At 47.1% G+C, this 13,718-nt stretch overlaps 1 protein-coding gene across 1 annotated transcript in view; it reads right to left on the bottom strand.

Annotated features, from left to right (window-relative positions):
- Window positions 1-13,718, bottom strand: part of NTMT2 (N-terminal Xaa-Pro-Lys N-methyltransferase 2) — a 710,251-nt gene that overhangs the window by 331,471 nt on the left and 365,062 nt on the right. The window contains exon 3 of the mRNA XM_085654828.1: window positions 3,486-3,735. Within this exon, the coding sequence (XP_085510954.1) occupies window positions 3,486-3,735 (250 nt within the window). The remainder of the gene's footprint in view (window positions 1-3,485; window positions 3,736-13,718) is intronic.

The raw sequence follows: 13,718 nt of genomic DNA, 5'->3' as shown, positions 1-13,718 counted from the left end.
CCGCTATGTCCGTTATCCCAAGTGTCGCCTGGATTTTATTCCGCAGGCCTGCCGTCCCGAGAAGCTTCACCGAGCAGTAGCAGCACGAGACTGCAGCTGGTCTATCTCTCAGCCACGTTCTGTTGTAATTGTTGGCAGCCACACGGCCTTGCTAGCCCGGGGCACGCCGTCACCGCAGCACAATGCTCCCCCTCGGATCTTCTCATGCTGAACGCTCACCTCTTCTTGTTTGGTAGGTATATTGTTGCCAGCAACTTTTTCTTCCCGGACACTACACCGCCCCGCAGATGCCAACCCTTTGCGCCACAAGGGAGGACCCACGGCTCCAGGGGAAACAAGCGACACAGCCGGGCTCCGTAGTAGGCCTTGGCCCTAGCGTCCCATAGGCCGCATGGCCTCACTCTTCATACCCGTAGTCAGGAGTGTCCGTTTTCTGCAATGCTGGGCTCTATCGATAGCCCGCGGGCACAGCCTTGGCAGCAGCAGTAACCATAAAATCCAGGGAAGTAAGGATATTTGGAGGATTGTTGAAATGGCTAGCAGAGCGTTCTTACATCGCGGCCATCTTGGAGCCAGGCAAGCTGCGCCCCTCGCCCATGATACTCCATATTGCTCATAATGATCTCCGTTTTGTTACCACAATATATTAATATAACACACATACATCCTACACTCTGTGAACGCATTATTTGGGTGATAGCATTTGCCCCCACAGTTAAAATATAGGTGTAAATAACCTTATTAATAATGTGCATAATATGTGTGAACTATATTAACTATGAGTCATTTGGAGACCTTCAAATAAAATCTTTCTCATAAGGAAGAAAGGGGAATTACCTAAAAATGGATAATGGCTGATATATAATACAATGCTATCTTTGGGTCTAAAAATACTAACACCAGTTGTATCCAAGATGGCCCACTCACAAATGATACTGAAAGACTTTATAAGGGCTCTTAACATTTTGTATAAATGCTTTGCAAGCCAATTCTGGGGATCAGTTCTTACTTCCCTTTAGTTTAACCCTACCATATGTATAGATGGGAAGAAAGTTATCTGGGAAGACTGGACAAGAAAAGGCATTCGGTTGGTGAATGAATGTTCTTGAAAATGTAACTAGGGATCAGCTTTCTTTTGCATTTGAATGTAGCAGGGAAATACAAGCTCACAACTATGGATTTCTACGAATTTCTTAGGCTCAAAGTTGCCTTGAGGAGAAACAAAAAGCTACATGAATCAGACATTAAAACTTTTCTCACTAAAGTGGCATCTCGTAGTCACAAAGCAGTGAGAATACACCAAATACTCAATAAAACAAAACCCTAAGATACCTCCTATGTTCAAAATAAATCCAAAGCACTGTTGACTGTTTTATTGCCACTCCATTGACAATCAAAAGTGCTCTATATCCTTGAAAATTCAAAAAACATAAGATCTCCCCCCTACTATACCAAGGTAAACCATGGATCCTTCATAAATCTTTTTTAACCCTTAAGATATTTAATAAGCGGGCCTAATTGATTTCTCCAAATGCTGGAAATGCTCAGCACATATGGCTGTTCTAGAACACATGTTCTTCTACTGTGATGATATTAGGAACCTCTTGAGTCAAATTAAACATGCTATTTCCTGAATCGGCTTCACCACTGGTCCCTACACTTTGATTCTGGGACCATGGCATATAAACCTTCCTGGTGATCCAGATAAATATGTCTGATCCTTATTGAACATACTGTTACCAATTGGTGTAAAACTGAAATTTTCAAAAAAATATCACTTTCCAAACCTTTTTCGATGGCGATTTCAATTACAGAACTCCTACTAAATCTCTATCTCCAATAAATAAAACCACCTTGAAAATTAACAGGATCTTGCAAAATTTCTGCATCTGTATTCCCATATTAAAACTGAACAGTTACACACCGGAGTGCCTACAGCTTCAGTAGAGTTGGGCCCCCGAGCCTCTTTCCTGCCTCCATTCCTGGCTTTTTATCCCCTATCCCTTGATCGTTCTCCTCTGTCTTCTCCTTCCTATCTTCCTTGTCTCTCTTCCTAATTCTTTTTCAATTCTTATCTCTCCTCTTTTTCTTCTCTCCCTCTTCTTTCTCTCTTCTATCCCTCTTAGCAACGTCAGCACAGTTGCTATTCTATATCAACAACCTTGTCTCACTTGCTATGATACATCCCTTATTTAATTGTAACAAACAATTTACACTTTACAGATACTGTGCAATGCTACAATGCAATGGAGTGAATTCCGGAATTATTTTTTACACGTGTTCCAATGCTTAATGTTGTTTTGCCTTTCTATTATAAATAAATAAAAACCTTTTTGAAGAAATAAATGCAACCTTAGGCAAAAGGAGTGTGGTATACTAAGGGCCTGATTACGAGTTTGGCGTTCTTGGAACGGGTCGCCACGCCAGAGCCCCACTCCATGACCGCCAAACATGTAGTCAGACCACCCACCAAATTATGAGTTTTCTCCTGGTCTGGTAGGTGGTCCTGTGGTGTTCCCACTGCTGTGCCCTTTAAAAAGGCCCCACAATGGAAAGTTAAGGCCTGTTTCTGCACGTCATGGACTGTAAAGCCCATGCCGTGCAGGAAAGCGGTGCATGCAGACAGGGGGGCACAACATGTTCCCCCCTTCATGCATCCCATGGCCTTGATGCAACAGGGGGCCCTATAGGGCCCCGTAAGTTTACTCACCCCCACACCTTTAATGGTGGGCTCACCGCCATTGAAAGTGAGGTAATCAGTAAACTCCTAAAATGCTTGTGGGTGCCACAGCGGCCCCGCCAAGCATATTTTGGCCTTTGACTGCCACTCCAACAATACGAAATCCATGATCCCCGGCAGTTGCTGCAGTCCTGTGGTGGTCCCACTGCCAGATCCGTAATACGGTAGACAGACCACCAGTCTGGCGGTCCAGGGACCACCACCACGGGTTCAGCGGTTTGATGGACCAACAAACTCATAATCAGGCCCTTAATATCTATTATTCTACAATGACAATTAGTCCAAAAACAGAAACTTATGGGACAAACCATTTAATATGCCTAGCCTTCTTTTGTTGAAATATGGACTGTCCAATAGATATGTTCAAACATGGTAACCTTACTGGCTATACCTAAGACTCTAGCTAAACTTTGGATTTGTTTACTTTCCAGTGCAGAGAAGAGTTTTCATAGCAGTTTCGAAAGAACACCCCCTTTGTAGTCAGGATTAGACAGATTTAAACATGCCACATTTTGTTAAACAGAAATGGCAGAGACATACTGAAAAAAACAATGAAATACTGCTCTAAGTTTAAAATTGTTAAACTGATTACAGAAGAAGAAAATACAAAAACATTTTCTTAGCATTTCTATTCACCATACAAAATACATCTATTCAAATGAGGAAATATACTGGCTGCATAAATGTACATATGGTGAATTTAGAAACAGCTATGTTACATGCAAGATACCAATTCAGCACTGACCTGAAACCCACTGAATCCAGATGACATCATACTTTTTCATAACCGGAGTAAATTCTTGCAGGTTATAGCAGTAGAGAGCTTCAACTTTATCCACTCCCTCTTCAAGGTAGTTTTGGGCCTCTTCAAGAAAGGGCTCCATCATGTCAACTAGTTCAATATTGTCGAAGAATGGCAAGAGAACATTCTTGGTGACCCTTCCAATCCCTGATCCACAGTCCAGAGCATATCCAGTGCAAGCCTTTCCTGGGCCCTGTCAAACAAATTATTTAAAAAAGGCAGTAGATGTTTGTTAAACTCAAAAGAAATACAGGATCTATTTAGCAAACTTAACTCATTGACTCATCTACCACTGATCATAAAATAGATGATATGCTCCAAAATATGTTAGAAATGCACATGGTTTAAAGAATTTGGGAGCCAAAGACATTTTCCAGCTAGGGAGCACTAGTGATTGTTATGCATTACACCAGGACATACTGACCGAAATGTAGATTAATTTGGAAGTAGTTACATGCAGTAGCTAAATGTGGGAAGGGAAGGATTTAGTTATATCGAGCTTAGTTTGTTAATTTCTACAACTGTGCAAAACCTATTAGCAAATAATGCTGGACTGCATTAACTTGGACAATTATTTAAGGGATAAAGTGCACTTGACGTACTATTATATTCCTAAGTTAGGTCCATGTATCGAAGCAGCTTATTTCTTATATTGTACTCACACATAACAGTTTCAGCTGTGATCTTTTGCAAATATTCGCATGCACGACAATGTTGGATTAGTTTCTCAGAAACTAACTTGTTTTCACATCTAGCTTCGCACAACATTATCACAACGCAACAAAGTGATGGGAACAACGGCTCTGCGGAAAACTTGTGGGATACGATGCCTCCGCCAGCGGCTGCTGTGGGAGCCGGATGGAACCACCTTTGCTCCATAAACATGCTACGAGGTGCACCTCTGGGAACGTCTGCTGAAGTGGGCAACATAAATGCTGGGTCTACCACTTGGAACACATAAACATATGGTGTTTTCTGTGTGGGAACAATTTAGCCTCTTTTAAAAGAAAAAAATTAACCAAAACAGCATTTTCTTTTTCTAGGCACCATGGCTTTCTAAGTGCTTGAGATCTCAAATGATAGAATGACTTAAAGACTTTTAAATCGATTTTTTAATGGGAAGCCCTCTTTTATATGATTTTAAGAGCAGCTTTAACATTATTGACTTGTCTGTTGAAGCCGCGGCCGCATGCAGGTAAGAGCGGTGGGGCAGTGAGGCCGGCTGGGGGGTATTTCGAGAGACGACCACAAGGGAAAATGTATTATATTTTTAATTTTCCTGTATGGTCTTCTCTCGAAATAACCCCTCAGCCGAACCCACTGCCCCACCGCTCTTACCTGCAGCTGCTGCGGCTGGTCTGTCGGCTTTTTTAGATAGCTTTTAGGATATTGACCCTTAGTATGAGGAGTGGGTGTTATATTACTGGGATAGGCCCATGTAGCGAAGCAGCTTATTTCTTAAATTGTCCTCACAAATAACATTTTAGCTGTGACCTTTTTACACATATTTGCATGCACAATAATGTTGGATTAGTTTCTCTGAAACGAAACTTGCTTTCGCATATTGCTTGCAACAACATTGTCAAATGCCCTGAGCATCATTTACAAGGTCTGCTTTTGCACTACGTACAAATGTCATCACTATCTTCATCCACAGGCGACAGGGCTATTTACATATCTATAACATCACTAACCTATGCACACATCGCAAGGCTGTTTCTGTTATAAAAAAGAGCATCCTGATAGATTAGCAGAGGAGGCACTTACGCTAACACCGAGGGTCCATGCATGCTGAGAAATTAACAGGCAGCGGACTGACATCTCGTTAGGGGTGTCCAGTTTGTGCCCAAGACAGGGTCCTTCAATTTATTCCATCAGGTTAAAGGGCTTGGACCGTCCCTTGGGGGAATTCTTGAATCTACACCTACACACTTAGAGTAGGGTTCACATAGTAGAATAAGCCAAGATTACTGCCTGTTTTATATGCCAAAACCAACAGTTGATGGACAGAAGGCAGAACAATGTCATGCATTCACCCCAGTACAGAGAACTGGGCCTAAATCCATCGTTGTTTTGCTCACCCTGCCATTCCAGTTTGAACCCAGCCATATGCAAATCAGTCTTGACCCTGTGCCTCATGGGAAAGTCCAGTCCGAACTGCCAAGCCAGGTCCTCCCTGGACTTGAAACAAGCATCCTAGGACCGGTTTTGGGGTTTCATCCCTCTTCAGCCAGGATAGCTTGATTCCAGTGGCATGGAGAGCAAGGGAGCCACGTCTGGGCATACCCGTCCTACTCGGGGTGACAAATACAAAAACAACAGTTGATGGACAGAATGCAGAACACTGTCATGCATTCACACCAGTACAGAGATCTGGGACTAAATCCATTGTTTTTTTGCTCACCCTGCTATTCCAGTTTGAACCCAGTCATATGCAAATCAGTCTTGAACTTGTGCCTCATGGGAACAGTATAGCCCGAACTGCCAAGGCAGGTCCTCCCTGCACTGGAAACAAGCATTCTAGGACCAGTTTCAGGGTTTCACCCCTCTTCAGCCAGGATAGCTTGATTCCAGTGGCATGGAGAGCACGAGACCCACGTCTGGACATACCCGTCCTACTCGGGGTGACAAATGCAAAAACAAAAGTTGATGGACAGAATGCAGAACAATGTCATGCATTCACCCCAGTACAGAGATCTGGGCCTAAATCCATTGTTTCTTTGCTCACCATGCCATTCCAGTTTGAACCCAGCCATATGCAAATCAGTCTTGACCCTGTGCCTCATGGGAACAGTCCAGCCTGAACTGCCAAGCCAGGTCCTCCCTGGACTGGAAACAGGCATCCTAGGACCAGTTATGGGGTTTCACCCCTCTTCAGCCAGGATAGCTTGATTCCAGTGGCATGGAGAGCACAGGACCCACATCTGGGCATACCCGTCCCACTCGGGGTGCCAAATGCAAAAAGAACAGTTGATGGACAGAATGCAGAACAATGTCATGCATTCACCCCAGTACAGAGATCTGGGCCTAAATCCATCGTTTCTTTGCTCACCATGCCATTCCAGTTTGAACCCAGCCATATGCAAATCAGTCTTGACCCTGTGCCTCATGGGAACAGTCCAGCCCGTACTGCCAAGCCAGGTCCTCCCTGGACTGGAAACAGGCATCCTAGGACCGGTTTCAGGGTTTCACCCCTCTTCAGCCAGGATAGCTTGATTCCAGTGCAATGGAGAGCACGGGACACACGTCTCGGAATACCCATCCCACTCGGGGTGCCAAATGCAAAAACAACAGTTGATAGACAGAATGCAGAAAAATGTCATGCATTCACCCCAGTACAGAGACCTGGGCCTAAATCCATCGTTTTTTTGCTCACCATGCCATTCCAGTTTGAACCCAGCCAAATGCAAATAAGTCTTGGCCCTGTGCCTATGGGAACAGTCCAGCCCGAACTGCCAAGCCAGGTCCTCCCTGCACTGGAAACAAGCATCCTAGGACCAGTTTCAGGGTTTCACCCCTCTTCAGCCAGGATAGCTTGATTCCAGTGGCATGGAGAGCAAGGGAGCCACGTCTGGGCATACCCGTCCTACTCGGGGTGACAAATACAAAAACAACAGTTGATGGACAGAATGCAGAACACTGTCATGCATTCACACCAGTACAGAGATCTGGGACTAAATCCATTGTTTTTTTGCTCACCCTGCTATTCCAGTTTGAACCCAGTCATATGCAAATCAGTCTTGAACTTGTGCCTCATGGGAACAGTATAGCCCGAACTGCCAAGGCAGGTCCTCCCTGCACTGGAAACAAGCATTCTAGGACCAGTTTCAGGGTTTCACCCCTCTTCAGCCAGGATAGCTTGATTCCAGTGGCATGGAGAGCACGAGACCCACGTCTGGACATACCCGTCCTACTCGGGGTGACAAATGCAAAAACAAAAGTTGATGGACAGAATGCAGAACAATGTCATGGGTTCACCCCAGTACAGAGATCTGGGCCTAAATCCATTGTTTCTTTGCTCACCATGCCATTCCAGTTTGAACCCAGCCATATGCAAATCAGTCTTGACCCTGTGCCTCATGGGAACAGTCCAGCCTGAACTGCCAAGCCAGGTCCTCCCTGGACTGGAAACAGGCATCCTAGGACCAGTTATGGGGTTTCACCCCTCTTCAGCCAGGATAGCTTGATTCCAGTGGCATGGAGAGCACAGGACCCACATCTGGGCATACCCGTCCCACTCGGGGTGCCAAATGCAAAAACAACAGTTGATGGACAGAATGCAGAACAATGTCATGCATTCACCCCAGTACAGAGATCTGGGCCTAAATCCATCGTTTCTTTGCTCACCATGCCATTCCAGTTTGAACCCAGCCATATGCAAATCAGTCTTGACCCTGTGCGTCATGGGAACAGTCCAGCCCGTACTGCCAAGCCAGGTCCTCCCTGGACTGGAAACAGGCATCCTAGGACCGGTTTCAGGGTTTCACCCCTCTTCAGCCAGGATAGCTTGATTCCAGTGCAATGGAGAGCACGGGACACACGTCTCGGAATACCCATCCCACTCGGGGTGCCAAATGCAAAAACAACAGTTGATAGACAGAATGCAGAAAAATGTCATGCATTCACCCCAGTACAGAGACCTGGGCCTAAATCCATCGTTGTTTTGCTCACCATGCCATTCCAGTTTGAACCCAGCCAAATGCAAATAAGTCTTGGCCCTGTGCCTATGGGAACAGTCCAGCCCGAACTGCCAAGCCAGGTCCTCCCTGCACTGGAAACAAGCATCCTAGGACCAGTTTCAGGGTTTCACCCCTCTTCAGCCAGGATAGCTTGATTCCAGTGGCATGGAGAGCACGAGACCCACGTCTGGACATACCCGTACTACTCGGGGTGAGAAATGCAAAAACAAAAGTTGATGGACAGAATGCAGAACAATGTCATGCATTCACCCCAGTATAGAGATCTGGGCCTCAATCCATCTTTTTTTTGCTCACCATGCCATTCCAGTTTGAACCCAGCCATATGCAAATCAGTCTTGACCCTGTGTCTCATGGGAACAGTCCAGCCCAAACTGCCATGCCAGGTATTCCCTTGACTGGAAACAAGCATCCTAGGACCGGTTTTGGGGTTTCACCCCTCTTCAGCCAGAATAGCCTGATTCCAGTGGCATGGAGAGCACAGGACCAACGTCTGGGCATACGTGTCCCACTCAGGGTGATAAATGCAAAAACAACAGTTGATGGACAGAATGCAGAACAATGTCCTGCATTCACCCCAGTACAGAGATCTGGGCATAAATCCATCGTTGTTTTGCTCAAAATGCCATTCTAGTTTGAACCCAGCCTAAAGCAAGTCAGTCATGACCCTGTGCCTCATGGGAGCAGCCCAGCCCGAACTGCCAAGCCAGGTCTACCCTGGACTGGAAAAAAGCATCCTAAAACCAGTTTCGGGGTTTCACCCCTCTTCAGCCAGGATAGGTGGATTCCATTGGCATCGTGAGCACGGGAACCACGTCTGGACATACCCGTCCTACTCGGGGTGACAAATGCAAAAACAACTGTTGATGGACAGAATGTAGAACAATGTCATGCATTCACCCCAGTACAGAGATCTGGGCCTAAATCCATTGTTTTTTTGCTCACCCTGCCATTCCAGTTTGAACCCAGCCATATGCAAATCAGTCTTGACCTTGTGCTTCATGGGAACAGTACAGCCCGAACTGCCAATCCAGGTCCTCCCTGGACTGGAAACAGGCATCCTAGGACCGGTTTCAGGGTTTCACCCCTCTTCAGCCCGGATAGCTTGATTCCAGTGGCATGGAGAGCACAAGACCTACGTCTGGGCATACCCGTCCCACTCGGGGTGCAAATGCAAAAACAACAGTTGATGGACAGAATGCAGAACAATGTCATGTATGCACCCCAGTACAGAGATCTGGGCCTAAATCCATCGTTTTTTTGCTCGCCATGCCATTCCAGTTTGAACCCAGCCATATACAAATCAGTCTTGACCCTGTGCCTATGGGAACAGTCCAGCCGGAACTGCCAAGCCAGGTCCTCCCTGCACTGGAAACAAGCATCCTAGGACCAGTTTCGGGGTTTCACCCCTCTTCAGCCAGGATAGCTTGATTCCAGTGGGATAGAGAGCACGGGACCCACGTCTGGGCATACCCGTCCCACTCAGGGTGCCAAATGCAAAAACAACAGTTGATGGACAGAATGCAGAACAATGTCATGCATTCACCCCAGTACAGAGACATGGGCCTAAATCCATCGTTTTTTTGCTCACCATGCCATTCCAGTTTGAACCCAGCCATATGCAAATCAGTCTTGACCCTGTGCCTATGGGAACAGTCCAGCCGGAACTGCCAAGCCAGGTCCTCCCTGCACTGGAAACAAGCATCCTAGGACCAGTTTCAGGGTTTCCCCCCTCTTCAGCCAGGATAGCTTGATTCCAGTGGCATGGAGAGCACGAGACCCACGTCTGGACATACCCGTCCTACTCGGGGTGACAAATGCAAAAACAAAAGTTGATGGACAGAATGCAGAACAATGTCACGCATTCACCCCAGTACAGAGATCTGGGCCTAAATCCATTGTTTCTTTGCTCACCATGCCATTCCAGTTTGAACCCAGCCATATGCAAATCAGTTTGACCCTGTGCCTCATGGGAACAGTCCAGCTCGAACTGCCAAGCCAGGTCCTCCCTGGACTGGAAACAGGCATCCTAGGACCAGGTTTGGGGTTTCAACCCTCTTCAGCCAGGATAGCTTGATTCCAGTGGCATGGAGAGCACGGGACCCATGTCTGGGCAGACCCGTCCTACTCGGGGTGACAAATACAAAAACAACAGTTGATGGACAGAATGCAGAACAATGTCATGCATTCACCCTAGTACAGAGATCTGGGCCTAAATCCATTGTTTTTTTGCTCAGCGTGCCATTCCAGTGTGAACCCAGCCATATGCAAATCAGTCTTGACCATATGTCTATGGGAACAGTCCAGCCAGAACTGCCAAGCCAGGTCTACCCTGGACTGGAAAAAAGCATCCTAGGACCAGTTTCGGGGTTTAAACCCACTTCAGCCAGAATAGCTTGATTCCATTGGCATGGAGAGCACGGGAACCACGTCTGGACATACCCGTCCTACTCGGGGTGACAAATGCAAAAACAACAGTTGATGGACAGAATGTAGAACAATGTCATGCATTCACCCCAGTACAGATATCTGGGCCTAAATCCATTGTTTTTTTGCTCACCCTGCCATTCCAGTTTGAACCCAGCCATATGCAAATCAGTCTTGACCTTGTGCTTCATGGGAACAGTCCAGCCCGAACTGCCAAGCCAAATCTTCCCTGCACTGGAAACAAGCATCCTAGGACCAGTTTCAGGGTTTCACCCCTCTTCAGCCAGGATAGCTTGATTCCAGTGGCATGGAGAGCACAAGACCCACGTCTGGACATACCCGTCGTACTCGGGGTGACAAATGCAAAAACAAAAGTTGATGGACAGAATGCAGAACAATGTCATGCATTCACCCCAGTATAGAGATCTGGGCCTAAATCCATCGTTTTTTTGCTCACCATGCCATTCAAGTTTGAACCCAGCCATATGCAAATCAGTCTTGACCCTGTGCCTCATGGGAACAGTCCAGCCCGAACTGCCAATCCAGGTCCTCCCTGGACTGCAAACAGGCATCCTAGGACCAGTTTCGGGGTTTCACCCCTCTTCAGCCAGGATAGCTTGATTCCAGTGGCATGGAGAGCACGGGACCCACGTCTGGGCATATCCGTCCCACTCGGGGTGCCAAATGCAAAAACAACAGTTGATGGACAGAATGCAGAACAATGTCATGCATTCACCCAAGTACAGAGATCTGGGCCTAAATCCATTGTTTTTTTGCTCACCGTGCCATTCCCGTTTGAACCCAGCCATATGCAAATCAGTCTTGACCCTGTGCCTCATGGGAACAGTCCAGCCCAAACTGCCAAGCCAGGTCCTCCCTGCACTGGAAACAAGCATCCTAGGACCGGTTTTGGGGTTCACCCCTCTTCAGCCAGAATAGCTTGATTCCAGTGGCATGGAGGGCACAGGACCCACGTCTGGGCATACCTGTCCCACTCAGGGTGACAAATGCAAAAACAACAGTTGATGGACAGAATGCAGAACAATGTCCTGCATTCACCCCAGTACAGAGATCTGGGCATAAATCCATCGTTGTTTTGCTCAAAATGCCATTCCAGTTTGAACCCAGCCATATGCAAGTCAGTCATGACCCTGTGCCTCATGGGAAAAGTCCAGCCCGAACTGCCAAGCCAGGTCCTCCCTGCACTGGAAACAAGCATCCTAGGACCAGTTTCGGGGTTTCACCCCTCTAGCAGCCAGGATAGCTTGATGCCAGTGGCATGGAGAGCACGGGACCCACGTCTGGGCATACCTGTCCCACTCAGGGTGCCAAATGCAAAAACAAAAGTTGATGGACAGAATGCAGAAAAATGTCATTCATTCACCCCAGTACAGAAACATAGGCCTAAATCCATCATTTTTTTGTCTCACCATGCCATTCCAGTTTGAACCCAGCCATATGCAAATCAGTCTTGACCCTGTGCCTCATGGGAACAGTCCAGCCCGTACTGCCAAGCCAGGTCCTCCCTGGACTGGAAACAGGCATCCTAGGACCGGTTTCAGGGTTTCACCCCTCTTCAGCCAGGATAGCTTGATTCCAGTGCAATGGAGAGCACGGGACACACGTCTCGGAATACCCGTCCCACTCGGGGTGCCAAATGCAAAAACAACAGTTGATAGACAGAATGCAGAAAAATGTCATGCATTCACCCCAGTACAGAGACCTGGGCCTAAATCCATCGTTTTTTTGCTCACCATGCCATTCCAGTTTGAACCCAGCCAAATGCAAATAAGTCTTGGCCCTGTGCCTATGGGAACAGTCCAGCCCGAACTGCCAAGCCAGGTCCTCCCTGCACTGGAAACAAGCATCCTAGGACCAGTTTCAGGGTTTCACCCCTCTTCAGCCAGGATAGCTTGATTCCAGTGGCATGGAGAGCACGAGACCCACGTCTGGACATACCCGTACTACTCGGGGTGAGAAATGCAAAAACAAAAGTTGATGGACAGAATGCAGAACAATGTCATGCATTCACCCCAGTATAGAGATCTGGGCCTCAAACCATCTTTTTTTTGCTCACCATGCCATTCCAGTTTGAACCCAGCCATATGCAAATCAGTCTTGACCCTGTGTCTCATGGGAACAGTCCAGCCCAAACTGCCATGCCAGGTATTCCCTTGACTGGAAACAAGCATCCTAGGACCGGTTTTGGGGTTTCACCCCTCTTCAGCCAGAATAGCCTGATTCCAGTGGCATGGAGAGCACAGGACCAACGTCTGGGCATACGCGTCCCACTCAGGGTGACAAATGCAAAAACAACAGTTGATGGACAGAATGCAGAACAATGTCCTGCATTCACCCCAGTACAGAGATCTGGGCATAAATCCATCGTTGTTTTGCTCAAAATGCCATTCTAGTTTGAACCCAGCCTAAAGCAAGTCAGTCATGACCCTGTGCCTCATGGGAGCAGCCCAGCCCGAACTGCCAAGCCAGGTCTACCCTGGACTGGAAAAAAGCATCCTAGAACCAGTTTCGGGGTTTCACCCCTCTTCAGCCAGGATAGGTGGATTCCATTGGCATCGTGAGCACGGGAACCACGTCTGGACATACCCGTCCTACTCGGGGTGACAAATGCAAAAACAACTGTTGATGGACAGAATGTAGAACAATGTCATGCATTCACCCCAGTACAGAGATCTGGGCCTAAATCCATTGTTTTTTTGCTCACCCTGCCATTCCAGTTTGAACCCAGCCATATGCAAATCAATCTTGACCTTGTGCTTCATGGGAACAGTACAGCCCGAACTGCCAATCCAGGTCCTCCCTGGACTGGAAACAGGCATCCTAGGACCGGTTTCAGGGTTTCACCCCTCTTCAGCCCGGATAGCTTGATTCCAGTGGCATGGAGAGCACAAGACCTACGTCTGGGCATACCCGTCCCACTCGGGGTGCCAAATGCAAAAACAACAGTTGATGGACAGAATGCAGAACAATGTCATGTATGCACCCCAGTACAGAGATCTGGGCCTAAATCCATCGTTTTTTTGCTCGCCAT

The sequence above is a fragment of the Triturus cristatus genome, chromosome 4_1 (assembly GCF_964204655.1).
Source record: "Triturus cristatus chromosome 4_1, aTriCri1.1, whole genome shotgun sequence".
In the NCBI taxonomy this organism is placed as follows: Eukaryota; Metazoa; Chordata; class Amphibia; order Caudata; family Salamandridae; genus Triturus; species Triturus cristatus.
The sequence above is the reverse complement of the archived record's forward strand: the minus strand, read 5'-3'. Positions and strand labels throughout refer to the sequence as shown.